Here is a 20034-nt window from a genome sequence, read left to right as displayed (position 1 = left end):
TGTATTGTCTACAGTAGACTATGTAAACTATAAGCCAATGTAATATGCGTGTAGATTAGGCGTAGATAACGCATGTAGACGTAAACTTATAGTCACTGCTTGTACCTCACTGACCCCCTCCTCCGTAGGCAGGCCGCTTGATATCCCAAAGGCTCCTTACGCGAAACAAGACCACTTAGGAGATGATCGAAAATACAAAATTGGTACAGTTTCGTCGCTTCCGGCGGAAACCGGAAAAAGCAATTCGGCGAGGATAATTAGAGCGATGCGGAAAACAAGGGTAGGTAACCTCATTCAGAAGTTTGGCGCGAAACGGAGCGGCGTAAGGGGAACCCAATTACAGGAGGCGGACAAAACAATCGGCCACTCCGCGCGTACACGAGAGCCTGATCATCTCCAATACAGATCATGAAGCTGTTCGTGCGGTGCTGGGGATGCAATTAAAGCAACGTTCGCTCCAGTTGCCGCTGGAGCGGTCCAGGCTGGACATGTTTTGCTGGAGGCGTTCGAGGAATATTGCCACCGTGCAACCAGCACTCTCGTACAGTCATGGACACTTCTGGTTTGTAATGATCTCATTGAAAGTCAATGAGGTTGTTACAACCCGGAAGTGTCCGTGACTGTGACAACGACTGCAGATGGTAGCGATACCCAAATCTGGGTAAAATTTCATCCTGGTATCGTGTAATTATCTACGTGGGTCGTTCAATATATAAGTTTCCGTATGCTGGAAAAAAAAATATTTTTAATATACATTAGAAAACTATACATAGATGTGTAGGAGGATCCTTCCTCACTTCTCCACATAATCCCCATAGAGATTCAGGCATTTGTCCCACCGTTGCACCAATTTGTCCATACCCTTTGCAAGAAAATCAGGGCTCTGGCTATTGAGCACTATTCTCACATTACGCTTCACTTCTTCATCTGTTTCGAAACGGTAACCTTGCAATTCAGACTTTAACACCGGAAAAAGATGGAAATCACTCGGCGCTAAATCGGGGCTGTATGGAGGGTGGGGCAGCCGTTCCCACCCCAATTCTTCAATTTTGTGTTGTGTTTGCACTGCTGAGTGGGGCCGAGCGTCATCGTCAAGAAGAATGACACCAGCTGACAGGAGACCTGGTCGCTTATGTCGAATTGCGTTTTTCAGTTTATCCAATGTTCGACAAAAACGGTCAGCATTAATTGTTCTTCCTCGTTCCAAAAAGTCCATAAGCAGAACGCCCTTAGCATCCATGCTTCTGAACTCCTTATGACGCGAGCCCGCGTTTTCCGAACAAGCATTTATTTTTCGCCCTTGAGCGCATGCGCCTTCACGTCTGATAACGAATCGATTGTTGTTCCTTGTAGACGAAGGATGGCGCTTGTCAACCATGTGCTTCTTTTTAATGGCATTGCTTTATACAATATTTTATAGCACAGGGAAACTTATATATTGAACGACCCTAGTATCCGGATATTTTGATATCCGAATTATCTGCATTTTTCTAAATATCCAGATATCTAAATTATCCGTATATCGAAATATTCGAATGCGTGCAATACAGTACTGCATGACACTACTTTCGCTCGCTCAGTCTTCCACCCTCAAGCGTTTACAATGGAATATCATTTTAATGTAATCCTAGACCTGGCCGCGGTGGCTCAGTCGGTAACGCGGCTGACTACTATGCTGAAGGTCCCGGGTTGGAAGCGGCTCCGGCGCCCACCCAGCGTCGAATGACATGGGTACCTGGGGGGTAAAGGCGGTCAGGGGTGTGATGCTGATCACATCACCCCCAATCACGACCGGTTCAAGAAAGTGTGGGGCGTTACCCCCACACCCTACGCTTTCTTGGCGTGGTGCTAAGCACAAAGGACCACTTTACTTTACTTTATGTAATCATAGACACATAGAGGGAATGCCAGAAGCGATAGTGCAAACTGAAACGGTCAAAAGTACACGATAGTACAAGCAAACGAATGTATACAGGGTGAATCAAAAAATGTTAACACTATATGGGAAATAGACAATTTGCTTAAAGGAGGAAACTTTGTTGCAATGACACGAATTTATTCGTGTTTAGTGCTCTATACAGTATGTTTAGTGTGTGGCAGTCTATGCAAACATGGGTGTTCAATCAAAGTAGTAAACGTACACGGTGAGTAGTACATTCTCATTTAATATGTAATACATAAAACTCCGGCCTCTAATTATAATCGCAAGACCTTCCGAATCATATCACCGAGTAAAGAAAAGTACGTCAGCAGGTGCTACAAAGAATAGAAAACGGAACAAATATTGCATCTTACCTTCTCCAACTCTATGTCCGCATACTGCTGGTTGTCCACCCATTCCGGTGCCAGGAACAGATCTTCTTCAGCAGCGTCCGACCAATCAGAGAACGCCACGCGGCCTCTCCACGTCACTTGCAGCGATGAGGGTGCCATCTTTGGTTTCCGATAGTCGTTGTCTCCATCTGGAAATGCAACAAAAAAGAATTTCTCAATTAGAGAAAATTTCCATACATTACTCATTTTTTTTGATTTTGTTTTTGGGGGTATAAATTTAGTTGCAGTTAGAGTACTCACAAGAAAAGCTTGCCACAAAAATCTGCGCGGACTTTCGCCAACATTCGGGTCAACTCGGTAGCTCCGCCCTTCGTCCGAACGAAGGTTGCGTAGACGGATGTTTGCAAGGCGACAGCCGATCTAGGGGTCTCGACCGACTGAATGTTAACACACAAATTGAAAACTGTAAGAGGCGCTTCGAATTTAGAACTTTGCTTTTAGTTATGCAACGTTAGAGTTGTTATGTGTAACGACGTTAAGGGGCTGGACCCCGTATAATGTGACGAGTGCAAAATAGCCTTAGTGCTATCGCACCCAAAATTTTAAATTCAAATCAAATCAATGCTGTTTACATGGCTACAGCGAGCTGCCCAATCCTCTGCTCCAGTTTACTCTATGTTTTCCATGAGCAACGTCCTTGCATCATCGAGGTTGAAAGTGACATTCTTTTGAGCTACTTTTACTTGAATTTCTTTTACATTGCGAGGAGCACCTGTTTCATTTCTCATGAATTTGTAGACGTTATAAATAACTTCCCTTGTTTGACTATGTAATGTTTTGGCACTTCCTAATTTAGACTTACGTGGGGCCACTGTTACGCTCTACAGCACATACACAGTCACATAGAGCTGATATTTAAATATTTAAGCACAGAACGCCACGAGTCGCCACAATTCCACAATAACACTAACTCGCTCTTGCTGTGCGTGCACCGCGGGACGATACATACCGCTCGAGCCGATGTTGAAGACTGTGCCCTGCAACGAGCGTATTATCAAGCAGAGCAGCCCCGTGATGAGCATTGGGTCACACAGGCGAAATTGCGTTCTCTGCGCATCGGTGATTGTGGCAAGCTTTTCTTGAGACTGCTCTACTGGAAAAGTTAATAATACAAGATTATTCAAAACGATTGTCGGGATTTCAATCTTTTTTCCTAAGCAGGTCATGAAATTTATATGTTATTTACAACAGCCCCAACTCATGGACAATAACAAATCCAACTTTTCCTTGATCGTTTTTTTTTATTTTTCTTACCATATATTTAATTGGTCCCCACTTAGGTAGCTATATATGGAAATTAAGAAAATATATATTTCTATTCAATGAAAAATCCCTATCATAAGGCCGGTTAATATTAAAACTGAAGCCGTACTTTAATAAGAGATTCAGACTTGCTTTAATTGTTGATGCATCAGACTTCATGCTGGATGGAAAATGGCCTCATTTCTCTCATGTTTTTACAAGACTTGAATGTAATTCTTAAAAAAAAACGAAGTTAACAAATCATAACAACTCAATAGAATTTTAGATTTCCAAATATTCAATTTTATCAAATCCCAATACAGGTATATATAACAATGTAAATCCACTATACTGTAAAAAAAATAAAAAAAAATAATAATAAAAAAAAAAAATAGCAAAAGTTCTTGACCACAAGCATAATTTCTTGACTTTTCCTCGACTTTCATGACCTACCTGTTGATTTCTTGACTTTTTCTTCACTTTCTTGACCTACCTGTTGATTTCTTAACTTGTTCTTCACTTTCTTGACCTACCTGTTGATTTCTTGACTTTTTCTTCACTTTCTTGATCTACCTGTTGATTTCTTGACTTTTTCTTCACTTTCTTGATCTATCTGTTGATTTCTTGACTTTTTCTTTACTTTCATGACCTACCTGTTGATTTCTTGACCTTTTCTTCACTTTCTTGATCTTTTCTTTACTTTCTTGACCTTTTCTTCACTTTCTTGACCTACCTGTTGATTTCTTGACCTTCTCTTCACTTTCTTGACCTACCATGTTGATTTCTTGACTTTTTCTTCACTTTCTCGACCTACCTGTTGATTTCTTGACCTTCTCTTCACTTTCTCGACCTACCTGTTGATTTCTTGACTTTTTCTTCACTTTCGTGACCTACCTGTTGATTTCTTGACTTTTTCTTCACTTTCTTGACCTACCTGTTGATTTCTTGACTGGTAGACACCCTGATGGAGACACACTCAAAGTTTTATTTCCTTACAGACAGTGCCCAGTAGGTATGCGTTTAGCCGGTTGGGGGCAGGTTTTACAAGATTGCGGGTCACGGCTTGAGAAGGCATTTTTGTGCTAAAATTTAATCAGGTCTCACAATTGGCACCCGCCCTTCAACTTGTAACGTCACGAAAATGTCCATGCATTAATGCTAAGAGTTCGTAAACTAATATGCATAACCTAACAACGAATGCATTCGCCGTGACGTCAGATCACGGAGGTAGCGGGGAAGTTGGTTTCGATGTGCGCCCAGATATACCCAATTTCATTACTCAGTCACTTGTCACTGACCAACACATCTCAGAAAGTCTTCCTTCGATCGTAATCCTCAGGTGTTAAATTTCAAAGCAGAGACAATATGGCTTGATTCTTAGTAGCTTCAGCAATCTACCACACTTTAAAGAAGTAATCTAAGTTGAGGGCTGCCTAACGAAAATGCCAACCAACTCTCTAGCCTTCTTAAACCAGAAGGTTTATGGCTGCAGCAACACAAGCCTTCCATCTGTCGATCGTGGACAAGATAAATCCAATCTCTTCCATCCTTTAGGCCCATCTCAACGTTATTCTTCCATTCTCGTCTCGGACTTCCTACAGGTCTCTTACCATCAGGTTTCGCAACAAGAATCCTGTAAACTCTTTTTCCTCTTCGATTCATGCCAACTAAGTCTTCTTGATTTAATCATTCTAATAATATCTGGACATGAATACAAATTAAGCAGTTCTAAATTATGTAACCTTCTCCACTCACCTGTCTCCTCATCCCCTTTTAGGTCCAAATATTTCTCTAAGGATTTTATTTTCAAATTCTCTTAATTTATGTTCCTCTTTTAATGTAAGGGACCAAGTTTCACATCCAATAAAGTGTACTTAAAACTCAAATAACAACAAAACTTTACAAAATTCCTTGACACTACAAAAAACAATAGGGTTGGAAGTAGAGCCTGTACACAAAACTGGTTGGATCAAAACAAACCGTTTCAACATCTTCGAAGCACGTTTCTTTCAGCCTCTCAGCTTCTACTCCACTTCCTTTTCTTCCGAAAAGCTATTCTCAGCGCATCTGGGAAAAGCATCAACGGGTTATATTCCCTGTTCCCTTTTCATAACCGACCCCTCCCGCCCTAAAATTGGTTATATTCCTCGCTGCTAGAACCGACAGCGAAGACACTGCCGTCCAACAAGCGTACTTGAAGACAAGATAAAAAAAACCTACCTAATCCACTTGAGAAAAAAATTTCAAATATGCCGAAAGGGGGCGCTGCCAGAGAATAAGAGATGAATACAAAGTGGATCTCGTCTAAAAAGAGTCCAGAGAAAAGAGGAAATCTCCCAGAAAGCAATTAACTTTCACTTCGGGAGGAATAATTCATTCATATACTCGATTCCATTGAAATAATAAGAAGATTCTATTTAAGAGTAGTCTGTTCTCGTCGTGATCGAACGAAAAATTCATATTGTATAAAAAGCTTTGCGTTGAGGGGGAGATGTAATATCTTCTGCATCATTGAACGTGAATGCTAAAAGCTTATGTTCCTCTTGGAGATTGTTTGATAACGTGAGGCAATTGAAATGGTTCCAGTAAGTTCGATTTAGGTTATTTAACTTCGCTCTTTTGCCACTTTTGTCTTCATCTTCTCGTATAATATCTAAGAAACTAAAGTTAAAATATACAAGATAGTAATTTTGCCTGTAGTATTATACGGATTCGAAACTTGGTCCCTTACATTGAAAGAGGAAGACAAATTAAGAGTATTTGAAAATAAAATCATTTGAAACATATTTGGACGTAAAAGAGATGAGGAGACAGGTGAGTGGAGAAGGTTATATAATTTAGAACTGCATAATTTGTATTCATGTCCAGATATCATTAGAATAATTAAATGAAGAAGACTTGGTTGGCAGACCACGTGGCACGAATGGGAGAGGAAAGAAGAGTTTATATGATTCTTGTTGGGAAACGTGATGGTACGAGACCTCTAGGAAAGCCAAGAGGAAGATGGAGGGATAACGTTGAGATGGACCTAAAGGATAGCGGTAGATGGAGGGGCTGTGTTGCTGGGGTCGAAACACACTGTGCTACCCACTCCTCCAACGAGGTGAGCTAAACAAAGAAACCAAAGGAGTTACTAAGAGGAAGTGAACGTTCGTATGAGTGGATGCTCTACTCACTACACCCTGAAGACACGGCTCTCCCCATCAACATGTCGGCGCGTGGGTTCCTCTTTAAAACCGATTTAAACGTTTTGCGTAACAAAGCTTTCGAAACAGAGCGAGTTTAATCGAAGGGGGTGTCCCTATTTCGCACGTGTACAATGGCGAGAGGAACAGACTGTCCGGCATGCAAATTATTTAAACAATCCCGAACGAGGAATCCCGTTCACTTTTGTAGAGACTGGTTTATCACGTACCGAGTAAATATTTTGTTACCTGCGCCCTTTCCTCTTTTCTGAACCGAACACGCAAAAAAGACCTGAATGAGACCAGAACACGTATTAGCATATTGAGCATGTAGACAAAGCGCCAGAAACTCCTACATCGATATACTAATATGAACCTGAAAAAAGTCGTGTATCCAATAAACTCAAAAAGCTCCGAATGTTATCAACTAAAAACCTGAAACAACACTTTCAGTTTGATATCTATGCTAAATAACTAATTTTGCAAGCTTCGATGTCGTTTTGGGATATGAATTTCAATTGTGGGGCAACTCTGAACATGATGAGAAAAGCTTTTTGAATTCAAACAGAGAGCATTAATCATCTTGTCAAATGTATAGTCAGGAACACTTCTGGGTCGTATGTATTTGTATTTTTGATCACTAGCGTCGCCTTTCTGCCACTTTAAGCTAATCGTGATGATGAGTATGAGTGATATAAAGGCCTCGTCGATGGCGTAGTGGTTCCGTCGTCGCGTTGTAATCAAGGGGTTCCGGGATCGATACCCGGTGGAGGCACATTGCATAAAGTGGACTTAAAACAACGAATCAAATCAGTATGACTTACATGATGAAAATGATCAAGGGGCACTCATAAATATCACCCATGCGCAGGCCGGGATTCGAACCCGTGGTGTCGCAGCGCACTTCACCAGGGAGATCGACAATTCCGGACTGCATACATCCGATTGAAAGTCGATATGGTATTTACAACCCAGAAGTGTCAGTGATTGTACAGTGGCCAGCAATAAAAATGCGACACCTAGAATACTCGCTTCCCTACAAAGCATTATTCGTGTTGCTTAACTCTTGCCTAACATACCTTGGCTCGCGAATCCCACCCTGCAAGCATGTTTACTCTGGAGGACACTCCAGAAATATTTTCCCTCTAAAAACGAACATGTGTTTCTCGTTCGGTGACCAGTAGACAGACATCTTCTCGCCCCTCCCCCACTACCCTCCGTGGCGACCCTCGAGGGGTGAAGCCTGTGCCGGGATGGCTGAAGGATACTGGCAGAAATTTAACATTACGCATATGGGAGAATTACTTTATTCGTTATCTTGGGGATATCAAACTTCCGATGGCGGAGAAAAACATATGATGGGGTACAGGATCCATTGAAGATTACATTTGTCCTAGGAAAAGTCAAAACTCCCATTGGTTTAGCCGTAACTTGAATTTAAAGTTTATCCTCCATAAGGAATACATGTAAATACTAATTCATCATATTTTTCAAACATCGTATATGGCGTAATAATCAACTTAGGAAACCACTTCCACTTGCCACATGGGGAGAAATTCATACTTTTGAATTCTGTCTGGGATCTTGTAGTAGCAGTGCCTATTCCGACCTTATTGGAATAAATGCATGCCTGGTGCGTAATGGCAACGTCTACCACCACTAGTCTCCAAAATGCAGTCCAGGGTGTACTACGAGGGTCACTATTTATATTTTGAGCCTAACAATGAAAAAACAGGAATTTGACATTGAAAACTGATTTATTGTTTTTCAAAGTATTCTCCTTTATGGTCAATACACTTTTGCATTCGTTCGAACCATTTGTCAAAGCAGTTTTTCCAATCTTCTTGAGACACCTCCATAATATGGTTTTTGAACGCATCAACGGCGTCTTCCGCCGACGAAAATCGTTGTCCACGCAATTTATTCTTGACATTCGGGAACAAGAAGAAGTCATTGGGTGCCAAATCAGGACTGTACGGCGGATGACACATCAATTCGATTTTTTGACTGTTCATAAGGTCGGTTGTTAGACGAGATGTGTGACAGCTGACATTGTCTTGATGAAGGATGATCCGACGGCGTTTGTTTGTTTTCCGTATTTGACCGAAGACCTCTGGCAAACAAATTCTTGTGTACCATTCAGAGTTGACCGTTCTACGTTCCTCTAAAGGCACAGTTGCCACGTGACCAGTTTTCCCGAAAAAAACAGGCGACCATTTGTTTCGATGCGCTTCGAGCGCGAACAACTTTTGTTGGATTGGGTTCATCTTGAAACACCCATACAGTCGACTGCTGTTTACGTTCCGGCTCATATGCATATATCCATGATTCGTCACCTGTTACAATCTTATATACGTCTTTTGAAGCACCACGATTGTATTTATTGAGCATTTGTTTGCACCAATTGACGCGAGCGTCTTTTTGAGTTTTTGTCAAATTGTGTGGGATACAACGAGAACATACCCTTCTCACAGCTAAATGATCACGTAATATTTTATATATGCTGGTGGAACTAATGCCTATGGTTGCCTCAATCTCACAGTATGTCACATGACGATCTTGCAGTATTAGGTTTTGCACAGCATCAACGTTTTCTTGAACAACAACTGATTATGGACGACCTTCGCGAATCTCGTCGGTGAGCGAATGGCGGCCACGATTAAATTCGTTATACCAGCGTTTCACAGTGGCAAAGGATGGGGCTTAATCGCCAAATGTGGAAGTAAGTTGATCGATGCACTCTTGTCTTGATAATCCACGTCGAAAATCGTAAAAAATCATCGCACGAAAATGTTCACGACTTCATTCTATTTTATTGTTGTCGCGCAATCTCCAAGGCAACATAAACAACAGAAATCAAGCTATTGACAAAACATTTGAAGTACGTTATGGTCAATAATGCCAGACGATTCCGTGCAAACATCAAATCGCGCCTAACTTCAATCAGTGTTGCCAAGGTTCAAAATATAAATAGTGGCCCTCGTACGTGGACGAGAAGTTGGCATTTGGGTGTCTAGAAAGACACACCGATTACACCCCATTGCTCAACAGTGTCCTGGGACGTAGTACAGTATACGTACAAACACAGAAGCACACATCTTCTTAATCGAGTTAAAACTAAATACTTAGGAGAGAGTTTAGATTGGCACGTGTGTTCTCTTCGCTTTCCATCCAAATATTAACCCTAGTTTACCCGTGCCGTACGAGAAACTTACTTACCTGAGGGAGGCTTCACAGGCTCACACTGTTTTGATCACTAAAATTAACGAAACCACTTCGTTATTGAATCACTGCTTACTTTGTTGATTATATATGTGCAGGTATTTATTAATTGCAACAATTACAAAAATACCATCATTAATAAAAAAATTAAAAAATAACCAATTATTGCATGAGTGTCGCACAATTTCTTAATATACACTAAAACTCATAAAAAATAATGCTTTTTTGTATATAGGAGTGCAGTTGTTTATTAATTACAATAATTGCAAAAATTACCATCATTACCAGCCAACTGGTCACTGGCATGACTGTCTCGAATAACAATGGTGCCTGATAGGCCAAACAAGTGCATTACGTTTATGTTTTTATGAACAAAAGTTATATAGAAATATTGTGAAGACCCTAGGAAACAATGTAATTTATTTTAATTTTTTTAAAGTTTTCAGTTGAAAAATAGAAAAAAATAGAAATGGTGTGCATGACAGCCCCCCCCCCCCTCCCCCTCCTCCTCCTCGGGTAAGCTAGGGTTAACTATTGCCTGAAGTTATTTCGACAACACACAAGATTCTAAGGATATTGACCTGACGCTCAATGCAGACTCCCTGCCTCCAAGGGTTGAATGTAAACACGAACGACTTTGAGTCGAAGAATTATTAATTTACGTCAAACGTCCCAGACGACCAGAAATTCCTCAGCAAGACTTTACAGAGGGAGAGGATAAGGTCTGTGAGGCAAGGGTGGGAGACTCCCTTAATAAAACATATTGGAAAATAAACGAAGGCAGCTGATCTTCCGCGAATTCCATTTCATCAATGGCCTCTTCAAGAGGGTTGCTTATTAACTTTCCCAGCCTTGGAGAAAGCTTGCTTTTCCAGAACAATTAATAGCGCGGAGTGGAAAATTGCATGGTGGCAGTTCTTGTTTGAACTTTCAACTGAAAGTCACCCGAAGAGCTCCGGGATATTTGACTAAACGTTATTTATAATAATTCTAAAGTTATTTATTTGAATTTATTTCTGTTCATTCTTAGGTTATTTGAAAAGTTATTTCTATTAAATTTTAAAGTTATTTGAGTTAAATTTATTCCCTATTAGTTACAGTTATTCAAGTTACTTCTATTAGTTTTAAATGAGTTTTAAAGTTATTGCTATTGGTTCTAAAGTTATTTCTATCACTTCTACAGTTATTTCAGTTAAATGATTGATTGATTTGGTGTTTCAAGTCCGCTTTATGCACAGTAAGGCTAATCGGGACTGGACCTACAGTTTAAAGTGGGATCCGAACCACTCTTGCCTCCACCGGGTATCGAACCCGGGACACCTTGATTACAAGGCAGCGACGCTTCCACTGCCCATTATTTGAGTTAAAGTCACTCCTTATGAGTCCTACAATAAATTGAGTACAAATACCAGAAAATACATGGAATGAGTCACATAGAATTCAATGACACCATATATTCAGCACCAAAAAATCACATCGCATTTTCAAGTTCTTGTACTTTATATTTGCACACAATAGAAGAAGTACAACTAACACCTGGCTGACTATTGACTTTATGATTTCAAACAAGCGAACGAGTGTGCATTGTCGCGCAGGTTAGGTTAGCAGTTAGATAGGTGTGTGTAATGTCATCTATTTCAAACGCCAATTCGTCCTCCCACGAGGCAACTGGCAGGACATCCTGAGTTGGGAAGACATTTCACTGAAATATCCAACTGGTATACACCAGTTCCTCAAACGGCAATGTCTTCCTTGGAATAGTTCCTGAGTTGGGGAATAGTTCCTGAGATGGCACGGTTTTCATTGGAATAGTTACAGAGTTGGAAAAGAGTTCCTGAGATTGCACTGTTTTCATTGGAATAGTTCTTCAGTTGGGGAATAGTTGCTGAGATCGTACAGTTTTCATTGGAATAGTTACAGAGTTGGGAAATTGTTCCTGAAATATCACTGTTTTCATTGGAATAGTTCCTCAGTTGGGGAATAGTTCCCGAGATGGCACTGTTTTCATTGGAATAGTTACAGAGTTCCTGAATTGGCACTTTTTCATTGGAATAGTTCCTGAAATGGCACTGTTTTCATTGGAATAGTTCCTGAGATGGTACGGTTTTCATTGGAATAGTTCCAGAGTTTGTAAATAGTTCCTGAGATGGCACTGTTTTCATTGGAATAGTTCCTCAGTTGAGGAATTGTTCCTGAGATGGTCCTGTTTTCATTGGAATAGTTCCTCATTTGGGGAATAGTTCCTGAGATGGCACGGTTTTCATTGGAATAGTTAAATAGTTGGGAAAAAGTTCCTGAGATTGCACTGTTTTCATTGGAATAGTTCCTCAGTTGGGTAATAGTTCCTGAGATGGCACGGTTTTCAGTGGAATAGTTCCTGAGATGGCACTGTTTTCATTGGAATAGTTCCAGAGTTGGGGAATAGTTCCTGAGATGGCACTGTTTCATTGGAATAGTTCCTGAGTTTAGAAATAGTTATTGGGAAGAGACTGTTTTCATAGTTCCTGAAGTGGGAAATCCTGAATCGGGAAAAAATGAATTGTCTACTCTATTGTGGCAATCTCACGTGTTGTAAATGCGAGGCGTCCTTGTTACATGTTCCAAACAATTTCTCACTTATTAACATTATTTTCCAGAACTGAACACATTTACATTCTGCACATATAGTAATAACTGACATATTATGGAACATGCGTATTAATCCAGTCATAACATTCTTTAGTGAAAGCTACAATGCAATGCCATCCAGTGGATGAATAAAAACCACATTACAGACTCATCCACAAACAAAAGGCAAGCATTTAGAAACGGCACCAGAAAAATAAATCCCGATGCATTTCAGCTCGTAACTCATTCATGAGCCACTTTTTGAATATACATTTTGAGTTAATGCATGCTCTCATCTATGTGGTATTTCGATGTATGCGTCGATTGTTCTTTTTATCTTCCCGTGCATGAAATATGCATGAAAAATAAGTACTCTCGTGGTCTCGCTGTGTAATTGTTTGGCATCATTCTATTTTGGGCTTACTGAAAACCGCCCGTCCAAAACTCGACCAAATTAACGAATGGCAGTAAACCTTCAGAGAACCACTGGCCAATTAGCGATCGCCACCACTGTTTTGATTGCTCGCCCCCTCTTCCACCAACCCCCACTAAACACACGCACCCAATGAAGGGAAAACTCGCGTATTTCATTTGCCTCAAATTTCGAAATCTCACGTCGCTCTCTATTGCGAAAAGATAAAACGATTTTTTTTTCAACTTGTCGGCTGGCAATGAAAGAGCCGATCTGTTAGGAGGCTCTAAATGTACTTTTCAAAACACTAGAAAATATGAATTCTGAAATAACCTTTCTTTCTGCCTCACCGTGGCAGAAAGAGCGCTAAGACGCTAGGGGTCTCGGGTTCGAATCCATGTCTGGGCATAGGTGTTCTTTATAAGCGCCCCTTCATCAATTTCGTCACATCATCACACATCCTCATCGTTGCGACTAGCCAAAAGTGGCAGAAAACCAACGATAAATAATAAAAATCGAAACAAAAAACACGCAAACTTTAAGAAATGTAGAAAATATAAGTAAAATTGTTTCTATTAGTTCTAAAGTTATTTGAGTTAAAGTTATCCCCTGTTGTTTCTAAAGTAATTCGAGTTAAAGTTACTTCTAATAGTTCTAAAGTTATTTGAAAAGTTATCTTTACCAGTTTTAGTAACAGTATCAGGGATGCTAAATAACAAAAATAGAAAATTAAGAAGAGATGGTTAAGCGGAAGAAAAGAATTGTGCCTTAACTTCGCCATCCAAAAACTAGAAATTAATACTACTTACTAATAATAAATATGAAAATACATTCTTACTACAAAAAAAAATTAAATATACTAAAGTTTGCAGATTCATGAAACAAAAAAAGAATGAGGAAAGGAACCAATCAAATTGTGGGGAAACAAAACACCTAGGCAATCCGAATGAAATTAATTTTTCGCGTATCCGAAGTTGAAATGGTACGAAAGGAATATTGCACCTTGTTCCAAATTATCTCCTATCCCACTTTAGGCGTCCCGTTCGTCTGTTTAAGGCACGCAAATTAACCGACAAGCAATCTCACCCTGCAACGGGCTGCTTTCAATTTAATTCTTTCCTTTCCGCATCCAAATTGCGGTTTAATACAACCAGAGAGAGAGAGTGGAATGGGGCATTTGGTTGTGGCTCCATTCGATTCCCCCGCTGGGCAGGGACTTGCTGGAATAGCTTCCTATCTGCCTCATTTTTTTTTCCTTTTTCTTTCTTCAACACAATGCGATAATGGAATAGAACCAGTCGGCATCAATATCCGCTGCCGTTTCAGCCCAAGGGCACGGCTTTGATCCCAGCTGCGTGTCACATTGGATGTGGAAATTCCTGAAATAACAAAACCCCTTTTCTCGCAAAACTTCTCTCTCTGCGCGCGGTTTCTCTGTTTTGGCGCGAAAGTTCCTTTGTTCTCCTGTACGCGTGGGATCCGGAATTGGAAGAAGGGTATGACGGTGTCACTGTGTTCTCCGCAGAGTATCAATGCCATGGCTGTCTCTTCGTCATTTCGAACTGATATTTTAAACATAAAATGGCGGGAAGCGGGAAGACAGAGGAACTGTTCGTTCTCGCTAATATCTACTCTAATGTAATGATATAGGCATTTTCTACCCTTGCGGCGAGCGCTCTATATGATGGCAAGGAAAGTGGGGAGCTGGGAAGCACGATAAGAAACGTAGCAGCCTGTAGAACGAGGTGCACGTAGTAGTTCCTCCCCTCGACGTCGTAACTTTTGGCGCCAACGCTGTTGTCAGGTTGGTCTGCGGTGCAATCCCCGCTCCCCACTTCGCTTGCCAGAATAAGGGCCGCCCGCCGTAACACATACATACATACATATATCGATACACACACACATACGAGGGCGATTCAATAATTATTGTCCCCGGCATACTTAAAGTATATGAATTGCAATGAATGATGGGGATATTGTAGCCTAATGTCTTAGATGCCTATATGCAAAATTTCAGAACCGTAGGTGCTATAGTAAATATGTTTTTCTCGTTTTAGGTGTGAGAGGTGGTACTTAGTTTGAAAAATGGAGAAAACCGAACAACGAGCTGTCATCAAGTACCTCCAGAAAAAGGGGCTAAGCCCAAAGGAGATTCATGAGGACATGGTCAGTGTGTTGGGTGATGGGGCTCCTACCTACCAGGTGGTAAAAAACTGGTGCCGCGATTTCCGTTGCGGCAGGGAAAGCTGTCAACAGGCCCCTGGTGCTGGTCCTCCAACAGCAGCATCCACCCCAGAAAACATTGATGCTGTGCATGACATGATTATGGCTGACAGAAGAATCACGGTGCAACAGTTAGCAGACATCATGCACATCTCTGTAGGCTCAGTGGAAACCATTGTGCATGAACACTTGGGATTCAGAAAGGTGTCAGCGCGATGGGTCCCCAAAATGTTATCCCGTGAACAACAGAAAGACAAGAGTTCAATGTTCAAGGGCTGGTTTGGAGCTGATGGGGGCAGACCTGAAGCAGTTCTGTGATAGATTTGTGACAGTGGATGAGACATGGCTCCACCACTATGATCCCGAGTCCAAACGACAGAGTATGGAGTGGCGGCACAGCAATTCACCTCTCCCCCCGCAAATTTAGGGTGCAAGCATCAGCACGCAAGGTTATGGCCACAATTTTTTGGGATGCGAAGGGTGTGCTCCTTATTGACTACCTGGTGGGACACACTGTTACTGGGGACTATTATGCAGCCCTAATCCCTAAGTTACGCGAAGCAATCAAGGAGAAACGGCGTGGGATGTTGCGGCGAAAAGTGCTGTTTCACCACGATAATGCTCCAGCACACAGAAGCCATGTAACTGGTGCCGCAATCCATGCTGCTGGTTTCGATGTGTTGTAACACCCTCCCTACTCACCCGACCTCGCCCCTAGTGACTTTCATTTGTTCCCGAAGTTGAAGGAGCACCTCAAGGGGACGCATTTTCCCTCAAATGCTGCTGTTATGGACGCTGCGGAAGAATGGCTCACGGCTCAGCCACAGACATTCTTTGAAGCTGGCATAGTGGCTTTACAGCATAGGTGGAAGAAGTGCATTACTGTGAAGGGGGACTTTGTGGAAAAATAATACTGCTTATATGTCAGGGCCAATAATTATTGAACCACCCTCGTATATAGCCCTATATATATATATATTACACCCTGGACTGCATTTGGCAGACTAATGTGGCTAGTGTGCCTGGACTCACAGCCAGTATAATCATCCGTGTGGCTTGTGTTGTGTCGCCCCTACATGTTTTCGATTGTCCCTTCATCCATCTCATCTTCATCGTCATTCATCCTCATCTTCTCAATTAGTCAAAATGATTACAAGAGCGAAATAAAATATGTTAAATCAATAATTTTGATAGCAAAAATTCTTGACTACATGTATTCTTGACTTCTTATTGATATCTTTAATTTCTCTGGAGTTTCTTGACCGGTAGACAGCCTGTTTTATTAAGGTAAACGCAACAGTCGTCGCATAGTCACCACTGCGTTACGAAAATAATTTATTTTCTATGTCGGACATTAGAAATCACGTTTTTTGTTTTGTTCTTTTTAACATTTCAAAATAATTTATTTCTTGTTTCCTTTACAAGTTCTGGTCATGACTTTTCATTTTCTAAAGTGAAGAAAATTAACCATTATTTTACAATCTCACAAATCGACAGCACTATAGGTATTTTCAGTTCTTACGGCGGTCGGTCTAGAAGCTGCCAAGGAAAGTGGGGAGCGTGGAATTCGCCGCAGACAACAGCGGTGGCGCCGAGAGATACCACGTGACGGAAATAAGTACTACGTGACCAGCGTTCTACAGGGTGCTGCGTCTCTTATCGCCCTGGATTGGTCGCTTCCCCGCTCCACACTTCCCTTGCCAGCTTCTAGACCGCCCGCCGTAAGAACTGAAAAGACCTATAGTATTAAGACATATTGCAAGTCCCAGTAATCGACAATCTGTTCTACTTTATTGAAAAATAATGCAAGCCTCTTAAAAAGTGAAGAGAAGCGTGGCTGCATGAAAAAAAATGTAAATGTTATGAGTAGGGCTCGGAAGAAGAAAAAAAGAACCAAAAAACGTAAAAAAGGGCGTATAAATGTGATCCAAATTAATTAATTACATATTTAATGAATAAAAAAATACAAAATTCTGGTGGTATGGAAAACACAGTGCGAAAAAACTGAAAGCTTAAAAACAAGAAAAAGTTGCCACTTACAGCGCGACCGTCCAGACAAGTCGCGGTTAAAAGTTCTCTCGTTTCAGGGATGGTTAAAATGTATTTATTTCTTTATTTGTTTACTACAGAACGAATGTTTAAGAGACTATGAACTGATGATGATTCGAATTGAGAATGGGCAGTAAAAACGTAGTCGAAAGAAGAAAAAAAGCCGTTAAAACCTAAAAAAAGGCTAAAAAAGGACCAATAAGCCAAAAAACGCCAAAAAAGGCAAAAAAGGACAAATAAAACCCACCTTGTTATATCCTACAATGATCCAAAATGAACATATATTATGTTGGGCCTCGTCTTCGGACACTAGGAAAATAAAAAAAGGATATTTCCTCAACTTCCGATCGATAGTTACCAGCCTTCGAGGCTGAGTGTACAAAATCGACATCTTCTAAGATGAATCTGTTGGCAGATGAATGTCTTGAAATTCGCGTTGATGTTTTCACAAATTTATGTTATGTCTGTATGTACTTGTTCCTTCACAGCACTCCCCCACCTGCGCCCTTATTCCATGTTGTGGGTATACTTTATATGTCCACGCACGCACACGTCATATTTCCCAGATCTTGCCTCCGGTACTCCGAAACAAGGATCTGCCATTTGGAAACCGATCTGGGTCAAACGCACCGTGAAGGAACACTAAAATTATTGATGGCCCATAAAACCAAGAAGCGAGAAACCCGAGGAGGGGGGTGGGAGGGGATGGCGTCAAGTTTCGGAACAGTAGGCTCTAGTAGATGCTTCACTTAATCTCTAGACGACAAGTCGTCTCCATGGCCGTTCACCGTGCGGCAGAAACGAATATCAAATGTTTGCTGGATCGTGAATATGTTAGAACTTACGCGATTGATTAGAACTATACTGGCAATCTGTTCGGTTATGTTCGGCTGACATCGTTAACCTTCGTGTCGGAATGAGCCGAACGCTGCTCGGAAGTAAAAATCAACCAGTCTCGGCAACACCGCATTTTACTTCCGCACCTTGGAAATTCTCAGGAATCTGTGGCGCATAACGGTAGAGAAGTGCGCGGAGCAAAGCAGTGCGCGTTGCTGTAAACGGCTGGCAGCTGCTGCCGCGTTTTCCTCTCCACGACTCAGTTCTCCCCAGTGTACGCACACACTTGCTTTCGTTCGCTTGCTCCAGATACTCCCAAGACAGAGTGTATACCGGCTTCTTTTTCTACTGGCAATCTGTTTCGGATATGTTCGGCTGACATCGATTACCTTCGTGTCTGAATGAGCCGAACGCTGCTCGCGGGAGAAGCAAAATGAGTATTGGCAATACAGCAACACACATCAACATTAAAACTAATATCCATTGGGAAGCAAAAGTGATTGGCTGCTTGGAAACAAGCGCAGAATACACAAAGTCTCACTCTCAAATTCGGAAATAAGTTCGACAATGTTGCTACACATCAGACGATGTTTCTCGCCCATCTTTCACTCCTAAACTGTAATTTCGTCCTCGACATGTACATGACACTAGGTGTAGGCAGTATGCACAGTGGTTCGGATCCAACATTAAACTGTACGTCCAGTTCCTGCTCGCTTCAGGACAGGAAGAAACGTCACAGATGCGATCAAATTGTTATGTTGGGTTGCAAGCATACAGGCAATTGAACGGCATCTTCTGAACGATCGTAGCGCCGAAACATATACAGTATCTGTGCATAAAGTGAACTTAAAACAAAATCATTCACAACTGGTTACTGGCCTTCAGATGTATTTAATTTCTACTGATCGTCCTGTGGTGGTTGACATTGTATACAGGGTGTAATTAAAATGGTGCCAGCAGACCACAGCAGATGTATGAAGGACATCAAGACAAAATATTGGTACCATTTATTCTGTTTAGTGCGTCGTTTCAGCGCTACGACAGTTCAGAAAGAGCCCGTTTCGCCACCTGTATAGCTGCAACCCAACACAACATTTGATCGCATATGTGACGTTTTTTTTCCAGTCGTGTGCCAGTGTTGCAAAACGTAGTGAGGAAGAAGCCCAGAAACTCAACGGGAAGTACACCAGTAAAGTCAAACTTTTCTAGAAATTTCAGCGAAAAATGAAGTTTCGACGAGGACTCGAACCCAGGTCTCTGGTATACTTTGCTACGGAGCCAGTCCTAGCTTTGCTTGATATTTTGCTCTCGCTGATTTACATGTGTGGAATTTTATCTGCCAGTGTTTTCACTGTTGCTCTTCAATCAACGATGTGGAATTGTCCACACAGGTAAACGAGCGACAGCCAAAACTCCGCCAAATCAGGAGCTGGCTTGGTAGCTCAGTTGATACGTACGCCAGAGACCCGGGTACGAGCCTGCGTCTTGCGCTGTACTTCTCCTGAGTGTACCAAATCGTAACGTCAAAAACTTTAATATAAAAATCTACTAAAAGTTGGCGATACATCGGAAACTTTGGTTGTTATTATGTACGCTGAGCCCCGTACCTTAATCAGGCTATTTCTACTTTGCGCGAAAGGATTTTGGCTGGATGCCATAGAAACGCCACCCCAAAATGAATGATAGGGCTTGTGGGATGCAGTAATAAGCACATAATGAATTCCCTCAAAATTGAGTAAAAAAAAAAAGTTTCAACTTAGTTTTAAAGGGCTGTTTAAGTCTTCATACAACGTATACAGGGACAGTAATGGGTATTGAACCAATATCCTCATATGACGTCACAGTGACACCAACAAAGTCTCAAACAATGGCAATTTCTCTTGACTGCACATGTCGTCACAGGTATCCTTTTAGAATCTGTTT

At 41.4% G+C, this 20034-nt stretch overlaps 1 protein-coding gene across 1 annotated transcript in view; it reads right to left on the bottom strand.

Moving 5' to 3' along the window:
* LOC145997452 (tyrosine-protein phosphatase non-receptor type 13-like) overlaps positions 1-20034 on the bottom strand; it is a 460227-nt gene that overhangs the window by 192204 nt on the left and 247989 nt on the right. Inside the window, exon 4 of the mRNA XM_083134519.1 lies at positions 2296-2462. Coding sequence (XP_082990645.1) covers positions 2296-2462 — 167 coding nt within the window. The remainder of the gene's footprint in view (positions 1-2295; positions 2463-20034) is intronic.

This window comes from Lepisma saccharinum, chromosome 13 (assembly GCF_977018435.1).
Source record: "Lepisma saccharinum chromosome 13, izLepSacc3.1, whole genome shotgun sequence".
Lineage (NCBI taxonomy): Eukaryota > Metazoa > Arthropoda > Insecta > Zygentoma > Lepismatidae > Lepisma > Lepisma saccharinum.
This window is presented reverse-complemented; position numbering and strand designations above follow the sequence as displayed.